This window comes from Oncorhynchus kisutch, linkage group LG3 (assembly GCF_002021735.2).
Source record: "Oncorhynchus kisutch isolate 150728-3 linkage group LG3, Okis_V2, whole genome shotgun sequence".
Lineage (NCBI taxonomy): Eukaryota > Metazoa > Chordata > Actinopteri > Salmoniformes > Salmonidae > Oncorhynchus > Oncorhynchus kisutch.
Genome location: NC_034176.2, coordinates 65,064,049 through 65,088,671, shown reverse-complemented (window position 1 = coordinate 65,088,671; position 24,623 = coordinate 65,064,049). Strand labels below are relative to the sequence as shown.

The window sequence follows — 24,623 nt, the reverse complement described above, 5'->3', positions numbered from 1 at the left end:
GCAAAAAACATGTTATAGGTCACAGAAAATGAACAGGGGATGTCACTCCATCTCTCTGGTGGTTTAAAGGCATCAGTAAGTGCTTTGAGTCAGATGTGGGACTCACAGGGGCTGATGTAATGGAAATCTGTGATAAATTCCTATTGTAGCAACATATTATCCGATATTGTCTTACCACCCCCAAATGGTACGCTGTAATTTCCCACAACCTGATAACCTGAATCGAATGAAAGAACAACGATCGAATCAAATGGCAATAAATACTAAAGCTTTATTCTGTTTTTCCACTTCAAAAACATGGAAGAAGAATAGGGGTGAATATTTCCACTTTTTTTCACAGGGATGAGACATCACAGACACTATCATGCAGTTGACTGGATTTATTGGCCTAAATGCAAGATAAAGAGAGCATCCACAACATGAACAGAGGTTTGTGCAAATGCAGGCTTGCCTATCAGCATAACGTACTCCAAAGGAATGCACAACACATCTTAACAACAGAAGTAAGCATGCAATGAATTCTCTTTTTAGAAATAAAATATATCTATGACCTCAAAATCCTCCAGTGGTTTAGGGAATACACAGCAGGGCAATAGACTAGCCTGTATTAACCTTCCACCCATAGTACAGTAGTGTTTAAAGCCCATGTTTGTCAGTGGTGAATGTAAAATAAATACCTCAGATTATGTACTCTTTGCAGTGCTCATTTAAAACCAGTCATTCTCCCTGCATAAATATTTTAAAGGAGACATCCACCATTGAAATCAATACCGCTAGACACAGTATGCATCAGGGTTAGCAATACCTGCACTAACTGCATTTGGTCTAAAGGGTTTATTCTGAAAATGAACTACGCAAAGGATGATTTGAGTTGATGGAGAGTGCTTTGGCTTGTGCCTGAGGGCAACATTAAATCATGAGCCATGTTGTCCAGGGCCATGTTGTCCAGGGCCATGTTGTCCAGGGCCATGTTGTCCAGGATGAGAACAACAGTACAGCACAGCAAAGAAACAACAGGAAGGTGCTGATACTTGTGACTTGAGCATATGGTATTCAAATCCCGTTCCCCCTCAGGAACAGGAATACTGATTCATATCAGCATGATATCACTTGCTGTTGCTCGGAGTGTGTAATGTATGTATGGTCTTAGTGTGAGCATATGTTGGGCTGCACACAAGCCAATTTTATGAAAATGCACACTGTTTTAGCTTGTGCAATAAAGATATGGACCATGGGGCTGTAACAGATAACAGTGTACCCCATCATCTTGCCAATGATTCATACATTTCTCAATATAGATCTGATAGATAAGGTTTCCTGCCATTGCACAACAGTAATCCTAAAAATGAGATATCCATTCATGTGATGAATAAATCCATTGCAGTATGCCATCTTGAGAAATGGTGTCATCATATTCAAACAAACACATAGTAGATATCCAAACAAAAACAAACAAATCATTAATGTAATAAATATAAAGTACTTCAATATATTACCATAGATGTCAGAACTCAGTCCAACAGAACATTGGCAAATGTTCTACATCCATTTCCCCATCCTACACGTCCCACTGCAGAGCCCCAGTGTGGAGATGAAAGTCCATCCAGGGTTATTTACATTCAGCTGATCAAGGACAACTCCAGATCTGGGAGTCCTGAATCAATAGGCCGAAGCTTGTGGTCCTTAGTGACAGATACACACTCACTGTTCTTCAAAGGAGCTCAGACCACAGCACATAGGAGCACTGTACCGGGGGAGTTTAGCCACAGTTATGTACATAAGAGCACATGGGCCACCTGGGAGAGATGCAAGTATTGAGGGAGAAGCCAAAGTGAACTTGATAATTACAAAGTCGCATCAACAAAGGAGACAGAGGCAATGGCACGGACTGGCATCAAAATCTAAAAACCCATATTATGCTAATTGACCATCTATGGCGGGTTCAACTGAATTCCAGCCTACATGTGGTTGTCACTGTCCAGAGAAAGGTATTGATAAGGATTAGAGCCAGTTTTACAATATCCCAGACAACTGTGATGTAATCTTCCTCGTATTTCTCCATTATGAGCAAACATTTGCAATCTTTATACTGAATGCAACCTGTTTTTAGGTGTTATTTTTAGTCTATGTAAAAAAAATATGGGCAGACAAAATAATCCGATTTCAGTGATTCAGGTTACCTCTGTTTGCATCATATCTGACGTAGATACCTGATGCACCTAAACTATGTCAGTAGAATTTTTAGCAGAAGAAGTTTATGGAAATACGTGCAAGACTTCTTACCCATGAGTTATACAATCAACAAGTCAAAGTGTCAACAGAGAGAACAAAATAGTTCCTAAAGGGGAAAATAATGGTTACAGGACATATTAATCATGGAGGGATGTGATTGTAAAGATGCTTACCATAAGTCAGCAGCATCTCATCCAAACAAATCAATGTGAATACAAGGCCATGATCCCACTCTCTGGTTTCTCATGAATGTCAGTGTACTCCTGTGACATTTGCACTCATCAAACAATAGAAATCATATCAATTCCACTGTATTTAGATGCTTTACTAGACAGTGCAGTGAGGTCTTTCACATGAGTAATGCGATGCAGGGTTATCGCATTGGAATAAGATGTTGTTTTTGAAAGACCTACAATATCGTTCACAGCCTTGTGACACAAACACCACAAAGAGCCCCATTTAAAAACGTTCCTCGTTAATTCAGTTAAGAAAAGTAACTGGCTAAGGCTCCAGATAGGTCAGGTTGAGAAAAAGATAAATCCCAAAGGTATGCTTCATATGGAGGTAATGGGCATAACAGTTGATAAAGATCTGATTTATCTTGATGTCGAACTTTATCATTCATTTACACTGTACATATATTTGTTTTGTATTTGTTGACTTATTTATCACGTATACACTTCTGTAACATTTCATTTGAATGCTCTGCCATCATGCCTGCATAAGGTCACTATAAACCTGAGATTGGCATAACATGTATGTACATCACATCGCTTAATCTGTAATAAATCACTAAGCTTAAAAACGTTGTACTGTAAGGTAATATTAGTGTGAGTCATGTTACAAAATGTCAAGTTGGACACACCTACTCATTCAAGTGTTTTTCATCAAAACTATGAAATAACACATATAGAATCATGTAGTAACCCAAAAAGTATTAAACAAATCAAAACAGATTTGAGATTTTTCAAAGTAGCCACCCTTTGCCTTGATGACAGCTTTACTGTCATGAGGAATGCCTTTGAAGGAGTTTCCACACATGCTGAGCACTTGTTGGCTGCTTTTGCCTTGACTCTGCAGTCCAACTCATCCCAAACCATCTCAATTAGGTTGAGGTCGGGTGATTGTGGATGCCAGGTCATCTGATGCAGCACTCTATCACTCTCCTTCTTGGTCAAATAGCCCTTACACAACCTGGAGGTGTGTTTTGGGTCATTCTCCTGTTGAAAAACAAATGATAGTCCCCCTAAGCGCAACACAGATAGGATGGCGTATCGCTGCAGAATGCTGTGGTCGCCATGCTGGTTAAGTGTGCCTTGAATACTAAATAATTCACTGCCAGTGTCACCAGCAAAGCACCTCCACACCATCACATCTCCTCCTCCATGCTTCATGGTGGGAACCACACATGCAGAAATCATCGGTTCACCTACTTTGCTTCTCACAACTACAGAGCGGTTGGAACCAAAAATCTCAAATGCCAGATTCTGATGTCCATAGCTAGTGTTTCTTGGCCCAAGCAAGTCTCTTCTTATTATTGGTGTCCTGTTGTAGTGGTTTCTTTACAGCAATTCGACCATGAAGGCCTGATTTACACCGTCTCCTCTGAACAGTGGTTTTTGAGATGTCTGTTACTTGAACTCTGTGAAGCATTTATTTGGGCTACAATCTGAAGTGCAGTTAACTCTTGATGGTTTTTGCGACTGCAATTTTACCAGATTGACTGACCTTCATGTCTTAAAGTAATGATGGAATATCATTTCTATTTGATTATTTGAGTTGTTCTTGTAATAATATGGACTTGGTCTTTTACCAAATAGGGCTATCTCCTGTATACCCACCTACCTTGTCACAACACAACTGATTGACTCAAACGCATTAAGAAGGAAAGAAATTTCACAAATTAACAAGGCACACCTGTTAATTGAAATGCATTCCAGGTGACTACCTCATGAAGCTGGTTGAGATAATGCCAAGAGTGTGCTAAGCTATCATCAAGGCAAAGGGTGGCTACTTTGAACAATATAACATATTAAATATATTTTGATTTGATTTGTTAAACACTTTTTTGGTTATTTCAGGATTCCATGTGTTATTTCATAGTTTTGATGTCTTCACTATTATTCTAGAATGTAGAAAATAGTAAAAATAAAGAAAAACCCTTGAATGAGCAGGTGTGTCCAAACTTTTGACCCGTACTGTATATGACTACCTTTTCTGTGCAGGCATCATTCAGGAAAAGTAAAATAAAGTGTTACCTAAATCTCTTTCCTCATAATTGAAAGACTCATGTGGTTTGATATGTTTAGATTCCCCCTCCCCCAATCCTTCAGTTGACAGGCTCTTCAGACAATACCAGTGATGGGCAGTAAGACAGAGAGACACAGCAGAGCAAAATGGACACAGAAGAGAAGCAGACTGAAGCCTTGGAGAGCCTTGAAAGTCATAAAACAATCAGCTGAGGGCCAAGATGCCAGTATTAGGGCAGAAGGGGACAGAGAGCCTGTGACCATAGTTGATCAACTTTGGGAGGGATTCACCTGCATGCATCCTCCAGCATCATGCTGAACAGGCAGATGGATGCACAGCCAGGCAGAGGGACATGATCCGAATGGAGAGAGAAAACAATCCAAAGGTTTCTGTTCCAGTCTGTGTGTGAACACTGTACGAATGAAAAAGGAATGATAACAAGACTAATATTAATGACCATGGTTCTTGGTCCAGAGCAGCGATCTGCACCCTCTCTCTCTCTGGACTGAGATGTGGTCAGGCCGTGGTCCCCACTGCTGGCAGTGATTCTGTAGGGGTGTTGGCAAGGGAGGTGGGAGAGTCACATGATGGGACGGGCGGCATGGGGCAGATGGCCTTGTGACTGTAGTACTCCACCACCTGGTTGGGCACCTCCGCAAGGACACATTTGGCCAAGGCAGCAGGCGAGGCCTGTGAAAAATAGAACACAGCTTTAGTCTGGACAGTTCTGGCACAAGACCCCAAAGGGTTAAAGCAATCATTTTCAGTGGCACCTAAATCCAATGAAACTCTGGGCAAATTGTTTTTTAACCTAACAAAGGAAGAATGGAAAGAGTGATTTGTGTTTTCCGTTGTTTAGGCAGCGGTCAAAAGGAAAGAGGGCTTTGTGTTTTCCATTGTTTGGGCAGCGGTCAAAAGGAAAGAGGGCTTTGTGTTTTCCATTGTTTGGGCAGCGGTCAAAAGGAAAGAGGGCTTTGTGTTTTCCATTGTTTGGGCAGCGGTCAAAAGGAAAGAGGGCTTTGTGTTTTCCATTGTTTGGGCAGCGGTCAAAAGGAAAGAGGGCTTTGTGTTTTCCATTGTTTGGGCAGCGGTCAAAAGGAAAGAGGGCTTTGTGTTTTCCATTGTTTGGGCAGCGGTCAAAAGGAAAGAGGGCTTTGTGTTTTCCATTGTTTGGGCAGCGGTCAAAAGGAAAGAGGGCTTTGTGTTTTCCATTGTTTGGGCAGTGGTCAAAAGGAAAGAGGGCTTTGTGTTTTCCATTGTTTGGGCAGCGGTCAAAAGGAAAGAGGGCTTTGTGTTTTCCATTGTTTGGGCAGCGGTCAAAAGGAAAGAGGGCTTTGTGTTTTCCGTTGTTTGGGCAGCGGTCAAAAGGAAAGAGGGCTTTGGGGAGCACACAGACAAATCACATCAAGGCATTTTAGCATTTTTTTAGGGTTTTCTGAAGCTCCTCCATCTGTAGCACTGGCAAGGCCAGCAGAGGAGAGGCTGCCTGGCTGTTAGCATGTCTTCAAAGCCCCATTGGAGGGTAATGCTATTACTGAAGGGGCTTTGGAGGTCACACTGTGAGACTTAATGGCCGCCAGCATCGCTATTATAAAAAGTACTGCAGTTTCTGAGAACTTGGAGACCCACACCTCTCTGTTCTTTTGGCTTGGTTAGAATATGACTGCGGCATAGCAGAGTAGAGGGAGGTAGGGAAGGTGGAGGGATGGAGGTATAGAATGAGGAAGGGAAGGAAGGCAATACTGACCGTTTTGAAGTCTCTGAAGGGCACAAACTGCACAATGTCCCTGAGGACGGGCTCTCCTTTGGGTGAGCGCAGCACCCCGTCATCCCCGTCCAGGATCTGCATGTCTGTGAAGTCTGCATTGCCCACGCCAACAATGATGATGGACAGGGGCTGGTAGGAGGCACGCACGATGGCCTCGCGTGTGTCTGCCATGTCTGTCACCACGCCGTCTGTGAGGATCAGCAGGATGTGGTAACGCTGGAGGAAAGAGGAGAGGGTTGCGGTTGCGTGTTGACCTTTTGTCACCACACACTTCAGCGCCCTTGGTTTGTCTGTGTGTAACACGTCATCCTCTGAAATCTGACTGCTCCCACTGAGAAAAGTAATAATGCATTCTTCTCTAGTCCCATCAACACCTCTCTCTCTCCCTGCAGGTTATCAATACGAATGAGAAAATACTCAACATCCTCTACAGATATCCTACATTTGCCTAAGAATTTTACATATGAGGTCTATAAGTGTATTTTTTATTTATTTGTATTTTTTATTTCACCTTTATTTAACCAGGTAGACCAGTTGAGAACATGTTCTCATTTACAACTGCGACCTGGCCAAGATAAAGCAAAGCAGTGTGACAAAAACAACAAAACAGAGTTACAAACAAACAAACATACAGTCAATAACACAATAGAAAATAAATATTAAAAATCTACGTACAGTGTGTGAAAATGTAGAAGAGTAGGGAGTTAGGCAATAAATAGGCAATAGAGGTGAAATAATTACAATTTAGCATTAACACTGGAGTGACAGATGTGCAGATGATGATGTGCAAGCAGAGATACTGGGGTGCAAAAGAGCAAGAGGGTAAGTAGTAATATGGGGATGAGAAAGTTGGGTGTGCTATTTACAGATTGGCTGTGTACAGGTACAGTGATCGGTAAGCTGCTCTGACAGCTGATACTTAAAGTTAGAGAGGGAGATATAAGACTCCAGCTTCAGTGACTTTTGCAATTCGTTCCAGTCACTGGTAGCAGAGAACTGGAAGGAAAGGTGGCCAAAGTAAGTGTTGCCTTTGGGGATGACCAGTGAAATATACCTGCTGGAGTGCATGCTATGGGTGGGTGTTGCTATGGTGACCAGTGAGCTAAGATAAGGCGGGGCTTACAGATGACCTGGAGTCAGTGGGTTTGGCGAAGAATATGTAGTGCGGGCCAGCCAACGAGAGCATACAGGTCGCAGTGGTGGGTAGTATATGGGGCTTTGGTGACAAAATGGATGGCACTGTGATAGACTGCATCCAGTTTGCTGAGTAGAGTGTTGGGGGCTATTTTGTAAATTACATTGCCGAAGTCAAGGATCGGTAGGATAGTCAGTTTTACGAGGGTATGTTTGGCAGCATGAGTGAAGGAGGCTTTGTTGCAAAATAGGAAGCCGTTTCTAGATTTAATTTTGGATTGGAGATGCTTAATGTGAGTCTGGAAGGAGAGGTTACAGTCTAACCAGACACCTAGGTATTTGTAGTTTACATATTCTATGTCAGAACCGTACAGAGTAGTGATGCTAGTCGGGCGGGAGGGTGCGGGCAGCAATTGGTTGAAGAACATGCACTTAGTTTTACTAGCATTTAAAAGCAGTTGGAGGCCAAGGAAGGAGTGTTGTATGGCATTGAAGCTCGTTTGAAGGTTTGTTAGCACAGTGACCAAAGAAGGGCCAGATGTATGCAGAATGGTGTCGTCTGCGTAGAGGTGGATCAGAGAATCACCAGCAGCAAGAGCGACATCATTGATATATACAGAGAAAAGAGTCGGCCCGAGAATTGAACCCTGTGGCACCCCAATAGAGACAGACAATATGCCCTCCGATTTGACACACTGAACTCTATCTGAGAAGTAGTTGGTGAACCAGGTGAGGCAGTCATTTGAGAAGCCAAGGTTGTTGAGTCTGCCGATAAAAATGCGGGTGATTGACAGAGTCGAAGGCCTTGGCCAGGTCGATGAAGACGACTGCACAGTACTGTCTTTCATCGATGTCGGTTATGATATCGTTTAGGACCATGAGCGTGTCTGAGGTGCACCTCTGACCAGCTTGGAAACCAGATTGGATAGTGGAGAAGGTACAATGGGATTCTAAATGTTCAGTGATCTGTTTGTTAACTTGGCTTTCGAAGATTTTAGAAAGGCAGGGCAGGATGGATATAGGTCTGTAACAGTTCGGGTCTAGAGTGTCTCCCCCTTTGAAGAGGGGGATGACCGTGGCAGCTTTCCAATCTTTGGGGATCTCAGATGATACAAAAGAGAGGTTGAATAGGCTAGTAACAGGGGTTGCAGATTATCTACCCCAGCTGATTTGTAGGGATCCAGATTTTGCAGCTCTTTCAGAACATCAGCTGTCTGGATTTGGGTGAAGGAGAAGCGTGGGGGTGGGGGGGGGGGTCTTGGGCAAGTTGCTGCAGGGGGTGTTGAGATGTTGGCCGGGGTAAGGGTAGCCAGGTGGAAAGCATGGCCAGCCATAGAAAAATGCTTATTGACATGGTCGATTATCGTAGATTTATCGGTGGTGACAGTGTTTCCTATCCTCAGTGCAGTGGGCAGCTGGGAGGAGGTGCTCCTATTATCCATGGACTTTACAGTGTCCCAAAACTATCATCATATTCCTATGTATTCTCCTCTCAGATACCCCATGAGTCCTTAGGCATTAAAGTGCCCCGGCTGCAGTTTTAACTCATGTCCTCATGTTTTAACTGCATTGATCCTTTGTTGATCCTTTGTTCTCATTTACTGATCAGAAGAAGAAGGGATGATTGAATAATAAATGAAGATCAGTACAAGGACGAAGGAGAAGAAACGGACAGAATGATGAAAAAGTGTTTCAAATGTAATGGGAATAGCCAGAGGGCAAACTAATGTAGGAACACATTGATATTAAAGGCCTTGGGCATTCTTGTTAACTCAATCCTTACCACGTTTCATTGAGAGATTTTAAAGGTGCTTTTGCAGAACCTCAATCAATTATAACAGATTTATACAATGGGTTGGTCTAATCCTGGATGCTGATTGGTTAAAATCGAGTTCCTGCTGGTGTCTATTTCACAAGTTACCACCGGCTAAAGCTATGAAATGCCTATTTACTGTTCCATCTCACTGCGCAATCCACTGTCTCATCAGCCCAGCCAGACAATTTATAAACTTAATCTCCACTGTAAAAAGCATCTAGACATTATCTTCCATTTCTTTTAGACTAGTATTTGGTTTTCAACAGCAGAGATTTGTATAAACCTTGCTGTCTGTGGTCACCGGGGTGCTCGTTATGGCGCACACCTGTCACCAGCGTTATGCGCATCTGCGCATAATGACACTCACCTGGACTCCATCACCTCCCTGATTACCTACCCTACATATGTCACTCCCTTCGCTTTCTTCCCCAGTTGTCATTGTTCCTGTTCCATGTCGGTGCGCTGTACTGTCATTTATTAAATGTATTCACTCCCTGAACTTGCTTCCCGACTCTCAGCGTACATCGTTTACATTTCTCTTTCCAGCTTCAGCTTGAAGTAATTGTGCTAGCTGTGTCATTGGCTAGCTCCTCCAAACAGGTGAGAGAGCAAATGTTCTATGCCAGGCGAAATCGCTCATTGGTATGGCTGTATCCAAATGTCACTAGAAAACAGTTTAAATAAACAAATGCAGCTACTTTTGTCATTCTGGCTGCACTGTTTGTGACTGTTAGCCCAAGTTGGCTAGCTAGCAATAAGGGGATAAGAACGTTGCCAGTCAGCATGACAACAGAACATTTAGAACAAATGTCTATAGAATAAAGACTGGGTCGTGTCTCCAGCAACTGAGCCAGCCGGCTTGGGTAGCAATCCTAGATTTGTGTCGGGACTATCTTGTGGAAGGACGAGATAGTATGAATACATTAACATGTTTAATGGAAATATGTCTCAGTATTTGAAATTGCTGGTATCCCATTGCATAAAAGTGATAATTCCCTCAAACACAGTGTTTGGCGGATATATTGGCACCGTTTGCAGGCCCGAGACTAACACCCGTGCCAATATCCTCCAAACACGGCTTCTCGGGCATTGTCACTTAATTAGACAAAAACATTTAATAGTGAATGACATCACTATCATGTTTTTCATTTCCACACAATCATACACCCACATGGTCTGTATTGGCTGACTGGTATTAATTGGGTAAAAGCTGAGCTGAGCCTGGGACAGCTCATCCAAGGAGGCTCAATGGGTAGGATATCACTTATGGACATTTTTACTTTTCTCCATATCATGCAGGCCTGTACTGTACATCACTCCATTACCGCAGTAAAGGGACACTTACTGAGGCATCTTTGATGGTCTCCTCTCCTGCTGACAGCTTGGCTATCCTGCTGATGATGGGAGAGACGTTGGTGGGGCCATACAGCTGGATCTTAGGCAGGCAGTTCTGGTAGGCCTCCACCACCCCCTGAATCTCTGATCACACACACAAACACAGGCATTCTACTGTGGGTACACACCTTAAAGTGGCACATTGAGGAAGGAAAGGAGGGAGACAGGTGGGCTGGAGCACAATAACTAAGGGACAAAGTATTACTGGAAATGTACATTTGTAGTGCTCTGTGTCCATTAAAGGTGGATTCTGAGAGCGGGGAAAGCACTCTCAAGCTCCACATGCTATCCAGTATGCACATTTTTCATTGTAAAATGTCAGCGGATTTAGATTGATGGAGGGTCGGGCAGAGCTGCTGAGATGTTCAGAAGTATAAGGTACCCAGAGGAGGCTTCATCTCTGTTACCTTCACATTCATCGTCCTCTGGGTTGAAATTGATGGCAAAGTCATGGGACACCTGTTTGTTGGGAAATAAAACAAGGTCAGACACTGTTGTACTGGAAATGAGTGTAGACAAAATCCCTATGCCTCATTCGAAATACAACTGGGGTCTTCAAGGACACTCATTTATTTCAGTCCACATTTTACGATCATTTGAATGTCTGGAGTAGCGGTGGAATAAATGAAAATATAGGACCATAAGTCCACATAAAGCTTACTTTGAGTATGAGAATGACCCTGTTCCTGATACAAAGTGGTCCAGTTATCTTATTGAACAAAGCCACAGCCACACAGCCATTTGAGAACTTTTACTATTTTGGGTAAATACAACAGCTTTGGGCTCTTGGACTATTCTAAGTGACAGCAACAATACAGAATTTACAGATTTGGTTTTATAGCATTTTAGCAGCCTGGGGTTCAGAAAGTGTTCAGACGTGGCATTTTTCTATCCAATCAAAACAAGTATTTTTGGTCCAGTGTATGTACCTTTGACAAGACAGATGTCATTAAGCCATAATTACAGAACTTACAGTAGGCAATACTATTTATAAGCCAATGCACAGAACAGAACAGAAGCAGAGTCTGATAGCCTTATTTGATATTTTCTCGGTCTGTTGACCTGCCAGTACTTCAGTGTGCCTGTGATTCTCCATCTCTGGAAGCAGTCTGTGTGTCTGAAAGCGATGTGTGTGTGTGTGTGTGTGTGTGTGTGTGTGTGTGTGTGTGTGTGTGTGTGTGTGTGTGTGTGTGTGTGTGTGTGTGTGTGTGTGTGTGTGTGCGCGGCACTTCAAACCCTCTCCCCAGGGTGCTAGTTAAAACAACAGCCAGATCTCTGTTCTCCATGCCAAATTTGCTAAAACAACGCCCCTGTCTCGCTCCTGAAACCTTCTGACAAGTGGCCATCAACACCAAGGAGCCTTGCTTGCCATTATTCTAATTCCTCAGAACATGTTATTTTCTCGGGGACAGGTTGGTATTTCCAGAGAAGGGGCTTGTGAATAAAAATAAACTCAATTATGAATTTGAAATGTGAGATTTTGACAGAGTGACGAATGGTGTCAGGATATAGGGCAATCAGCCCGTTCAATATATAGACTCAGGGCATGGGCAAATACCAAGAGGGGAGAGGATGGAGGGAAAATAAGCAGTGTGGGGAAATATTATAACAACTAAACAAGATAATACTCACCTCATAATTGGGTGGAATTCTGGCACCAAATCCCAAGGCGGAAAATCTTTTGTCACTAAAATGTAAAGTAAATCAATCATACAATAATACTGTTGTCGCTGTTACAGTAAAGTTACACGGTCACTGATCAAATGGAAGATACTTGTTGAGAACATTACTGTAATTTATCTCTTTCACACAGAAAAAACTACACTGCAAACCCCTCCTTTTAAGACTTGTTTACAATTTAACCAGTTAGGACACTCAAATGGCAATTTAAGATTTGCTTCTTTGTCCCAGCTGTCAGTTTGCACCTATGGGGTGAGATTATGTTACTCCCCGCCAACAAGTGGTAATTGTGCCGTCACAATTGCTGTATTCCCCACATCATTATCGGTTTCATTCTAATATGCTGAGCTGATGTAGTAGAATATGCTCTGCCATATTGAATGCATTACTCTTTGTCAGGAGGGCAGGAGAGCACTGCACTGGAGGAATGAAAGCAGGAACTGTGGGGGAGAATGAGAGTGTAAGACACAGTAGGACAACGGCAAAAAGAGAGGGTTGAAGAAAGGATTCAAATATGAGATGGAATGATTAGTGAGTTACAGCTCTCTCTCTCTCTGACAGGGAATGTGTGTATCTATCACTCTCCAATCCATGGCACTGTGAACATGTGTGCTGGGCTGTGCTAGCTTCTTTTCCATCACATTAGTAATACTGCCTAAATACATGATTTTATTTCTGCTATCGGGACATTGCTTTCATGCAGAAAAAAGTGGAGTCTCGAGCACCGTGGCTATCTGAATGAACATCTCCATAATAACATCTTGGTTTCAGTCATCAGCATTTGAAAGGAGCTGTTTTAATTGATTTACTGCAGCAGGAAGGGGATAGAGTGGTGACATGGGCTGGGAACACTAAAGCAGGAAGCAATAAGCATTCAATTGAAGATTTGCCTGTAAAGCCCTCATTAGAGACAACTAAAGGACTGTAAACTTTAATATCCCATCTCTGGCTGATTGATACGTGATACGTTAATGGAAAAACAGACGATAAAACCCTTCTGGTCTCATCATCCACCCTTGTGAATTAAGAATGATCATCTCTGTTCTAAACATAGTAATCTTCAATTGGGCTTCCTCTGTCTCAGGAGATGGTATACTCTCTCAGGATGCCACTCTCTCATGAGAAAGAGAGAAGCTGTCCGAACAACCAAGGCCACTACAAAGGCAACTGGTTTCCAATTGCACAAAGGTTGCTGCCATCCCCGATATTCACAGTTTGCTTACAGCTGCTCTCTAAAGACTGACAGGGGAGAATCTAACATGCAAGCCAATCAGAAATATATTTATTTTTTCAAATCAAATTGGGCTTGGTGGATGTACAGTACAACACATGTGGAACGTCATCCCCAAAACCATGGTCCTTTGCTCTAACAGGCCTAGTAATACATGAGGGCACGCACAGACACAGGCACAGACACGCGCACAGACACAGACACACGCACAGACACGCGCACAGACACACGCACAGACACACGCACAGACACAAACACACACACAGAAACACAGAAACATGCACAGACACACGCACAGACACAGACACACAGGCACAGACACACGCACAGACACACACACACGCACAGACACAGACACACACACACGCATAGACACACGCACAGACACACGCACAGACACACGCACAGACACACACACAGACACAGAAACACGCACAGGCACACACATAGACACACGCACAGACACAGACACAGACACACGCACAGACACACGCACAGACACAGATGCAGACACAGACACAGACACGGGCACAGGCACAGACACACACACAGACACACGCACAGACACAGACACAGACACACGCACAAACACACAGACAGACACAGGCACCGACACAGGCACCGACACAGACACACGCACAGACACACGCACAGACACATGCACAGGCACAGACACACGCACAGATACACGCACAGACACACACACAGACACACACACCGACACAGACACAGACACAGGCACAGACAGATGCACAGACACATGCACAGACACACAGACTCCGTTCTGCCCATTAGAGGAAGATGCTCAGACTGCCCTCTAAGAACAGACACTCAAGGCCCCATCTCTCTGATTCAGAGGGGTTGGTTTAAATGCGGAAGACACATTTCAGTTGAATGCATTAAATTGTACAACTGACTAGGTATGCCCTTCCCTTTCTATCAACCCAGGGAAAAGAGAGCTGGTAAAACATCTTGGATCAATTAAGGAAAGCAGCAGACATGATTTCTCTCTCTCTGCCCCCAGTCGAGTTATAGAAATGCTCTCTTTTTGTTCCCTCCATCAACACTTTGGTCCTTAATCTCCTTAATCCTCAACTCCTTAATCCTCAGATGAAGAAAGAGGGGAAAGTGGACCTCCTCTCTCCCTCCACCCTCCGTGGGGAGATTTACGCAGATTCTGTCAATGGCTAATCCTGCGTTTAATGAATCCCACAGGACAGCGCTATCCAGGAGAAAGGACAGGAATAACCTGCAGGAGCAATGGAGGTGTACGAGAACAAAATTGGCTGCAACACAACGTGCCGAAAACACATTTTCTCTGACAGCAAATCATGATAAATGAGTGAATAAACTGCATGCAGGGTCAAGTTGGGTGGACAGTTTTGTTAATTATTGTCTGTAATGCAAGGGAGATCCATCACAATGGGTGAATGAGAAATGAGCCTACAACATACTCTCTGCTCGGCGGTGGCAAAGCCAGTTTCAAGTTCTATAATACAATTCAAACTACTCAACCACTGATGTCTGATATCGCTGCCTTGAATAGCTATCTTTGACATACTGCTGTTGTTGTTTGTCTTGTATCTTTCTATTCTATCTAGTCCGTGGTGTTTTGTCCAAACAGAAAGCTCATTACAATACATCAGACTTATAATTTTAACATAACGGCGAGATCGACCTGAAACAACTTCTCAAAGTTGCCTCAGCGATTTATCTTACTTTTCTCCTCTGACGCAAATGCAGTCAATATATTCCAAAGCTCCTGTAGTATCAAGAGAAGAGGCGGTACAAATACTTCCACTGGAGCTACTGCTACTTAGTTCTGATGCTTGGTGCTTCTCTGTTCTATCAGTCAGTTTAATACTTTGTGGGAATAGAACCTGGTGTTTGAGAAAATGTAGAGGTGCCACAAGTTCCCGAGAGTGAAAGAAACTGGCTTTCAAGTCTGACTATGGTTCCCCCAGATAAAATAGACATTCTCTGGGAAGTAGCCTTTCTGTGTAGTGGTAAACATATTCTCTTTGATTGTGCTCAACGTTTTAGGATTCTAATGCCTTTTTCCAATTGAGCCTGGATTAAACATCACAACCTACAGGTTGGTTGGTTGGTTTGTGTGGAGTACTAGTCCACCTCTGTGTCTTTTCTTAAGCAGCACATGGCTGTACTAAGTGATAAGTCACAAGTGGAGAACTAATTATGTCTCACAGACTGCTATGCTGTGGAGGACTACCACCCCGGTAGACAGCCATATTTCAACGTGACACCAATAAGAAGAGTGGGAGAGCCAAATGTGAGGCTGTTCACAGGCCTCTTAATGAGGATGGCACCAATGTGTGGGCTCCATGTTGGCACCTCTTTTTCACTTCCACGTGACATGGTGTGAGAGCGGATCTTGCAGGCGGGTGTCTTCACTGAGCCCTGTTCCCCTCTCAGTAGGAGAACCAGCCACTTCCCACTCAGAGCAAAAGGTGCCCGGCTCCTAATCCAGCTCCTACTGTGTAAAAGTGATCAAACATCACCTGATGTTCCCCACAAGAGGCCTGCATGCCCACGTTGTGCACCTGAATAACAGCCTGACGTGGGAGGAGATAACCCACAATATGTAACGTAGGCGCAACACTTAAAGGCATGTTTGTGACACCCAACACCAAACTGAGTTAGCTACCTACACATCTCTTTTCCAGGTAGCTAGAGTTTGTGTCTCTCCAGCAGGTCTTCTGCTGTTCTAGAGTTATCTCTTGCATTCTTTAATTAGGCAGCCAACGTTCTCCACACATTCAAGAGGAGGAGCCAACACTGGCATGACTCACAGTGTAAATCCTCATTTGGCTCTGTGCCGACAGACAAGAGGATCTTTCCTCTAAAATAGACCCAATTTGAAATAATTTGCTTCTAATTAACCAGTGTCTGACAAGACTGTCTCCGATAGCCCTGGTGTATATTGAATAAATATTGAATTAGTCATTTATAAATGAGGAGTGTAACAATAATATAATAACCAGTCAATGACATATCCTTAACAAATACAGTATAAGGAAAGTCATGTGACCACACACACAAATTAAAATATACAGACTGTCTCTCCAACTCTCCCCAGCCATTGAAACCATTATCTCCCCAAACCCTTAAGAGCCCTGTGCACCCTTCTTCTGCCATCTCTCCACTTCTACCTATGGCTCTGCTGTTGCCTCTCCTCTGCCCTCTGCTCTCTGCCCTCTGTCCCTCTCTACCCCTGTCTCTGCCCATCCTGCTACTGTCCCTCCCTGTCTCTGCCCATCCTGCTACTGTCCCTCCCTGCCTCTGCCCATCCTGCTACTGTCCCTCCCTGTCTCTGCCCATCCTGCTACTGTCCCTCCCTGCCTCTGCCCATCCTGCTACTGTCCCTCCCTGTCTCTGCCCATCCTGCTACTGTCCCTCCCTGCCTCTGCCCATCCTGCTACTGTCCCTCCCTGTCTCTGCCCATCCTGCTACTGTCCCTCCCTGTCTCTGCCCATCCTGCTACTGTCCCTCCCTGTCTCTGCCCATCCTGCTACTGTCCCCTCTCTGCCTCTGCTAATCCTGCTGTGCCACTGCGCCAGGCTGGGTGTCCTCTCCTCTGGATCGGGGTAATGATCCCTTGCCAGCCATGGAGGGGGATTTGGCCGCTCCGCCAGGCACAGGCAGTCTTTGCCAGGCTGAGACAGAATAGGATATCACAGGGTGCAGTGAGCACCACAGGACAGAGGAAATGCTGCATCCGCCACCACGGATGGAACAAGACCTGCTGTCTACAGCAGAGGCAGCAGTAAATCTAAACAGACTAGACTCATCTCAAACACTGATTCTGCCTCCAAGCAACTTCATCTGAGATTTCCCCAGGGCCTCCTCATGCATTTGTAATGTCTGTGTAAAGGCAATTTGTTTGCTCTAATTTCCTCCTAGTAAGGTGGAACTATAGGGATTTAATGAAAGTGTCGGCAGTGGGCATGAGAATTGCAGGTGGACCTTAATTTAATTAATGCATGAAAAGTACTGTTTTTTTTGTTTTGGTGGTGTCAAATCCACAAGCGGCTCCTTGCGTTACCTTATCTCGGACACTGCCATTGGATGCAGCAAAACCACACCCACCTTTATATGGGACAAATCCCATGCAGCCGTGTTAGACGTTCATGCAGTCACATTACAAGTTCAGACACTCTAATGTGTGATGTTATATTGTCTACACCTCGATTAGACTGATAGCCTATCCCCATCCAAATGAACATGAAAACATGCACACTTTCTATTGCAGTTTTGAACTTCTAACGCGGTAGGGATAATAGGAAGGGAGTGATTTGTAACACACAAGAACAGCCACTCGCCGATTTGCGGGCTCATACCGCAGTTACACCTTCAACACCGGCAAAACAACGTGAGTTATCACTCGATCTGATTGAATCGAGGCCTTATCATTGTAATAATTGTTCAACTCTGTCATTCATTTTCCAACTCATGCTTCAGTGAGTAGTAGAAAGATTCCTCTGAATTCTATTCTATTTCAGCATTCCACAAATTCCATTACCTCCTCATAGCTGGGAATTAGATGGAGTAGAACCACTGTCTCGGGTTAAAGTTAAATTTCCCATTGATAGACATACAGAGAGCAGCCCCACAGATAGAGATCAAGATAAGGCTGGGCAGAGAGGCATGGTGCTGACTAACCTGTCATAATCCTGACAGATCTCCCCCACTGCTATCAAAGCCTTCAGATACTCATTGGGCTGGTACGGGTTGATGTAGTGTAGGGAGCAGCTGTTCCGTGGGTCTCCGTTGGAGGCTGTGAAGTCAATGGCCACCTAGAGCAATGACAGATTCATAGAAGAATGTAAACAAACCAAACACCATAAACACTAGACCTAGCGTCTACCTGTCCATGCAGATTGTGTTGAAGCAGGCTACGCTGTACAGTGCTCTGTCAAACTTGTGTTTCTATAGAGGAAGATTATGACAAATCAATTGACTTCCATTGTGTAAGTGTCTGGAGCCTGCGCCATTGAGTTACATTTCAACCTGGGAGCGCCCTCACAAGGTCTTAAATACTGTAATATCATCGCAATCATGTCCTCAAGCATAATTGCATAACTGCTTACGCAAGTGAATCTGTATAATATATGTTGAAAACATAAATATCTAAGATACGTAAATGAACATTGCTGAAGCCGTCTGTTAAATTTCTATTTTTATGTCCAGTCATTGCGCAGATGTTCTCAGAGCAATTTATACGACCAACATATCTGCACGATGCATTGAGGGCATGTCAAAAAGGAGTGACAAAAGGACAGAGATATTTCACTTCTTTGACGTCAGCAGTGCTAAAGATACGGGCACAGGGAGAACTGCAGCTTCTCAACAAGGGAAATTATCATGTAAATATTCTGCAGGTATTTTTTTTAATGATTAGTGCATTATCAAAGGACTTCTATCGTGTTCTTAATCTGTGGAAGGTGATACCTACGGCCGTCTATGCAACAATGAAGCAGTGCTCCTAACATAGCCGTTCCCCTAAATGAATATTCATTATTGCCTCAGCTATACTTCTAAGGAGCTAGCCTTCAGTGAGAGAATCATCCGGAAACAACGGAAAATGCCAGTCAGCGGGGTAATGTTTAATTAGTTAAAAAATGCAGAATGTAATGTTTCACACTTAGAGAACGTAGCATTTAATCAAAACACTGGCCTTGATGACAGCACTTAACCTGGAAATGGAACACTGGTTTAAATTTCAAAGGCAGGTTAAAATACTACGTCTATTGTCTATTCCAACACCTTAACGAAGGCAAGCAACCATTAACATGTATAGAATGTGTATGCAGTCAGTGGATCGTACATGTTTTGAAGGTTAGCATAGCGTTGTACCATGCTGCTAAGTGATGATGACCTGCTAGTGCACGCATCGGCTACTCAACTTACTGTAAAGTGGATTTGGCATCCTCCCATGATGTAGTCCAGGAAGGAATACACTCTGTGAAGCTGCAGAACAGAGAAGAAGCTTTTAAACTAAACCCCAGAGGTTGGGGGTTCAGACTCGGTAGAGTACTCATCAATGTTTTTAGATGAGTTCCAGTTTTAACCAATGGCTGGTCCATTTACAAAAGAACAAGTATGTATTTTAAAACTATTATTAAACCACTACTCAGTAGCAATCAGTGTTTAGAAAACAAGTATTATGTAGTAAGCATGAACATGGAGAATGGTGATGATTTAATTTAGTCTGAGGGCAGCACCTCTGTGATGTGCAGTGTGTTCTCTCCATGCCAGTTAGAGATCACACACCCAGTGGGGGCGGCAGAGGATTCAAACTGAGACACAGCAGCAATCACATGAGCTGGGGCACAGTAAACTAATGAATCCAAATGAAATCATCCAAATGATAGGCTGCCGAAACAATAGGCCTGAGAGACACCAAAACAACTATACTTTAAAAGACCTGCGAACTGAAAACATAGGGGGAAAAGCACTATGACAGCCACCCACAGATGTAGTCATTTACAGATTTGGGTTGTGGGGGTGGACAGTAAACTGAGGATGATCGCATTTCTGAAACGAGCAGTACTAATTCATCAGCACTATGTGTACATGTTCTGAGAGAGTAGAACCGTATAGCAAAGACACGGGGATGATTCTCTATGTATTCAATAGTGGAGAGTTGCTGAGCAGGAGCTGTAAATGTTGGCTCTAACCTTAAGGTCACTGAGGATGACCACCCCAGAGTTCTTGTAGTTCTTTTTCTTCAGTTTGTACTTTGGATTCATGCAATCCCATGTGACCTTCAACACAAGAGGTAGACAACACATACAGAGACACAGTTACGAGTCGTGACGTCTGCTGCAGACCTGCGGTACGACTTGCAGAAGATAGAAGAGCAGCGCAACGTTCCTTTCACCTGTTTCTGTCTTTGTCAGAGATAAGTGACACATCCGTGACACATCCGTGACACACATCAAACATTCAACAGTGACTGACAGCACTCACTCTCCGTTCGACTGACCTTGCTTCCACCGCCAATTTTCTGCATTTCTCTGAAGGTGGCATAAAACTCCCCGATGAAGTCGTGTTTTCCCCTGGAGTCAGAATCCCAGACTAGGCACTGTGACACAACCAGACAGTGACAGACAGAACCCTCTGATATTGACTGTTCATTCACCAGTAAGTTTCTTCATTCACCAGTTCCATTCATTCATTCATCAACACCACAGCAGCAACGTTAAACCATCACACTATGCCTTCCTGTGTTTCTTACCTTGAGCTTCCTGTCCTCATCACAGCTACACAGAGAGATGAGAGACACTTTAAAGGGCTCCCACACAGGGTTCAGGTTGTTTTTGATTACCTGCAACAGCAAGAGCACATTAGACATGAGTAACTTTCACCACACATGGAGAAGGAGAGGTAGATACAGAGAGGAGGAATATATGTGTCTATTACCTCAGTTCTGTGAACGAGCTGTTCCGACCCATCATCGTTGATTCGATATATTTCCAAAAAGGGGTCTGACTTACTGAAGAGATCCTGCCAAATATACAAACCAATCAAACATAAAACACTAATTCTAGTTGAGCCATTAATGTACAGTCATTAAATCTCAGACAATCAAATAACAAACAAGTTGTTGAAATCACACACACACAGACAGATGTCATCATGTTAGCTTGGTCCTCCTGGTGCTCAATTTGACACAGCTTGTCCCCTGCCTGTGCATGTGGTGTATTGTTCACGGCTGTAACAAATCAAATCAGGAAAAGGGTGTGAAAGAGTCATTTGACATAGAGTCTCAAGGTAAGGCTGAGAGCAACTACAGCTTGTTTGGGTCAATTGATTGTTTAGGGCTCAACAGACAGTATTTCTGTACATCGTGTAGTGTATGTGTGTGAGAGTGTTAGAGAAAGCAATGGAGGGAGAAAGAACGAGTGTGTGAGAGAGTGAGAGGGGGGCACAAAACAAGATATTTAATGTCCCCGTTTCTCGCTGCATTAGCCTGATACAGCTCCACAGGGACAGCAAGGGAGGAAAGAGGGAGGTAGCCCCCAATACCGTTGCCACGGCAACCCCTTGCCAGTGGCGTCACTGTGGACTGACGTGCATTCAACATTTAATCCCTGTCCAGCAATAACAGCTCTCACCACTTATATAATCAGCACCATTAATTAAGTTACCTTTGACCAGCACGGTCTACTGAGTTCCATAATGTTACAAGTTCCATAATGTCCTCCAGTAGTTTGTTCAGTACCTTGGATAGCGTTTCAGGCAGCATTACAGTATTAGAAATAAATGGAGGATATTTCATTGCCTGATCCATGTTGCTCATACTGTGGTTGTCACAGCAACTCTTTCCATCTACAATTATATATATTTTCTACGTATCTCACTTCTCGAGTACTTTGAAAACAAAAGGTTAAACATTCAAGAAGTTTAAATGCAAACCTTTGAAAAGGTACTTTGTCCGAGCCATCAACCATTGTGCTGGTAAATCAACTACATTACTAAAGTGCCTCATCATCATCTGATCACCACCGTGAAGCAGGCAGTATTTATAGCTTGAATGGTATAGATCATGTGCATAGTCTATTGGAGTAATATTTCTCAGTGTAATGGGATCCTCAAAGTCATTGGAACGGACAGATTCCATACAAAGATAGTAGCCTGGTAATTAATCTGCCTGAGCATGTGGCCATTCCCCCCCCCCCCCCCCCCCACACACTTTCCATCTCCAGCTCTCTGACAATTTTTCTCCAGCCCTACAAGGGTTATTCGGCTGTCCCCATACGAGAACCCTTTGAATAACCCTTTTAGGTTCCAGTTAGAATCATTTTTGTTACAAATAGAACTGTTTGGGGTTTCATGTAGAACCCTTTACACAGAGGGTTCTACATAAAACCAAAAATGATTCCAACAGGAACCAAAAAGTGCTTTTACCTGAAACACAAAAAGGGTTCTCCTATGGGGACAGCCAAATAACCTTTTTGGAAGTTAAAGCAGTTTTCTGACAGGGTTGGGCAACTGAAATGTAATTATGTCAATAAGAAAAGGAAAGAGAACGTTTTAAAGCCACCATACCACCATTGATAAGTTTCCCTGCCTCCAATGTACACCCGAGATTTCATTAGCCTTTATTGTTTGTCTCTAAATCACAAACAGTGCAATTGGAAATCTGTTTTTATTTCCACATGAAATTGCTCATCATGACCCTATTTCTACTGGGTTAGGTCCAATCAGCCAATCAAAAAGACTGTAACTCTTGCTAACTCTAATAAATGCCTTACAAAGGAGCCTGGGCTCTGCTCTGATGAATACTTACTAAGCAAAACTTTACCTCCACTCCCTGTTAACTTTCTCCAACACTGCTTAGAGTCAGAGGCCAATCGCACCCTTTGCTTGGTAGCATTCTGAGAGCATAGAGAGGCAGGAAGAAGATTTCTGCTATAATCATTGATGTCAGAGAGTTATTCCAGTCTTGTTGACTGAGATATGAACCTTCTGCCTTGAGCCTTGTGTGGGTGTGCCAGCTCTACTGTAGGTGCCTCAGTGCTCCAGCACCCAAAATCTGCTGCCAAATATCTTTCGTAACCCTCCTAAATGCTCTACCGACAACAAACTCCCTCTTACTGAGCCCACTATGCATTTTCCATAGCTTTTCTCCATCAAGCCATTTACTGAAAAACTACTGCTTTCTGTGCTGTCTTTGCACAGAGAGCCCCATGTTGGATTGAGTTCCTCATCTTGTGTTAGGGCACAGGAATTTAGGAGTTGAAAAGGACAGGTCGATCATGTCCTTTGGATATTGCAAGGTAGCCTTTCAGAGCCAGGATACTTGAAATGTCTAAATTCCTAAATTACAGACAAAAATGGAATGGTAGTAAAAAAGGAGGGAAAACAGTATTTTGCAGATAATCACTATGTTTTAGCCTGAGGCAGAGAAAGTGAGGGAGGAAGACCCTGAGAGATATGCAGAGAAAAGGAGGAAGACCCTGAGAGATATGCTGAGTAAAGGAGGAATAGAAGGAGAAGGGCAGAGATATTAGTTGAGAGACAAGGAGAGAGAGAGAGGGTAAATGTGGAGGTGTTCGGGTGAGGCTTGTTGCTACTGTAGGAAGAACAGACACCTGCAGAGCTTCAGGGTCAGTGGTCTATTGTGGGATGCTTTGTGTGGAGGGGCTGTTTGCAAACAGAGAACCAGACCGTAACATCACTTTAGCGCGCGAGCGCGCACACACACACACATGCACACACGCACGCACGCATGCGCACACACACAAACACACACGCACGCACACACACACACGCACACACACACACACACACACACACACACACACACACACACACACACACACACACACACACACACACACACACACACACAAACACACACGCACACACTGATCTCACCCTCATCTTCCTCTGGCTATCTGTCAAAGGTCCATGACACACCATTCTCACAATGCTTGTCTCAACAGGGAACCAGCATTTACAGAAAGCCAAGTTCAAATAAGACTTAATAGAACAAACGCTGAAATGTACAGTGGGGAGAACAAGTATTTGATACACTGCTGATTTTGCAGGTTTTCCTACTTACAAAGCATGTAGAGGTCTGTAATTTTTTATCATAGGTACACTTCAACTGTGAGAGACAGAATCTAAAACAAAATCCAGGAAATCACATTGTATGATTTGTAAGTAATTAATTTGCATTTTATTGCATGACATAAGTATTTGATCACCTACCAACCAGTAAGAATTCCGGCTCTCACAGACCTGTTAGTTTTTCTTAAAGAAGCCCTCCTGTTCTCCATTCATTACCTGTATTAACTGCACCTGTTTGAACTCATTACCTGTATAAAAGACACCTGTCCACACACTCAATCAAACAGACTCCAACCTCTCCACAATGGCCAAGACCAGAGAGCTGGGTAAGGACATCAGGGATAAAATTGTAGACCTGCACAAGGCTGGGATGGGCTACAGGACAATAGGCAAGCAGCTTGATGAGAAGTCAACAACTGTTGGCGCAATTATTAGAAAATGGAAGAAGTTCAAGATGACGGTCAATCACCCTCGGACTGGGGCTCCATGCAAGATCTCACCTCGTGGGGCATCAATGA

The 24,623-nt window shown here is 43.6% G+C and overlaps 1 protein-coding gene across 1 annotated transcript in view; it reads right to left on the bottom strand.

Annotated features, from left to right (window-relative positions):
• Positions 1-246: 246 nt before the first annotated feature.
• Positions 247-24,623, bottom strand: part of LOC109887602 (copine-7-like) — a 42,646-nt gene continuing 18,269 nt past the window's right edge. The window contains exons 6-16 of the mRNA XM_020478941.2: positions 20,950-21,033; positions 20,765-20,854; positions 20,513-20,611; positions 20,205-20,291; positions 19,435-19,494; positions 18,187-18,320; positions 12,228-12,282; positions 11,003-11,054; positions 10,546-10,679; positions 6,230-6,466; positions 247-5,172 (exon numbers count right to left, since the gene is read on the bottom strand). Of these exons, the coding sequence (XP_020334530.2) occupies positions 4,999-5,172; positions 6,230-6,466; positions 10,546-10,679; positions 11,003-11,054; positions 12,228-12,282; positions 18,187-18,320; positions 19,435-19,494; positions 20,205-20,291; positions 20,513-20,611; positions 20,765-20,854; positions 20,950-21,033 (1,206 nt within the window). The 3' untranslated portion in view covers positions 247-4,998. The remainder of the gene's footprint in view (positions 5,173-6,229; positions 6,467-10,545; positions 10,680-11,002; positions 11,055-12,227; positions 12,283-18,186; positions 18,321-19,434; positions 19,495-20,204; positions 20,292-20,512; positions 20,612-20,764; positions 20,855-20,949; positions 21,034-24,623) is intronic.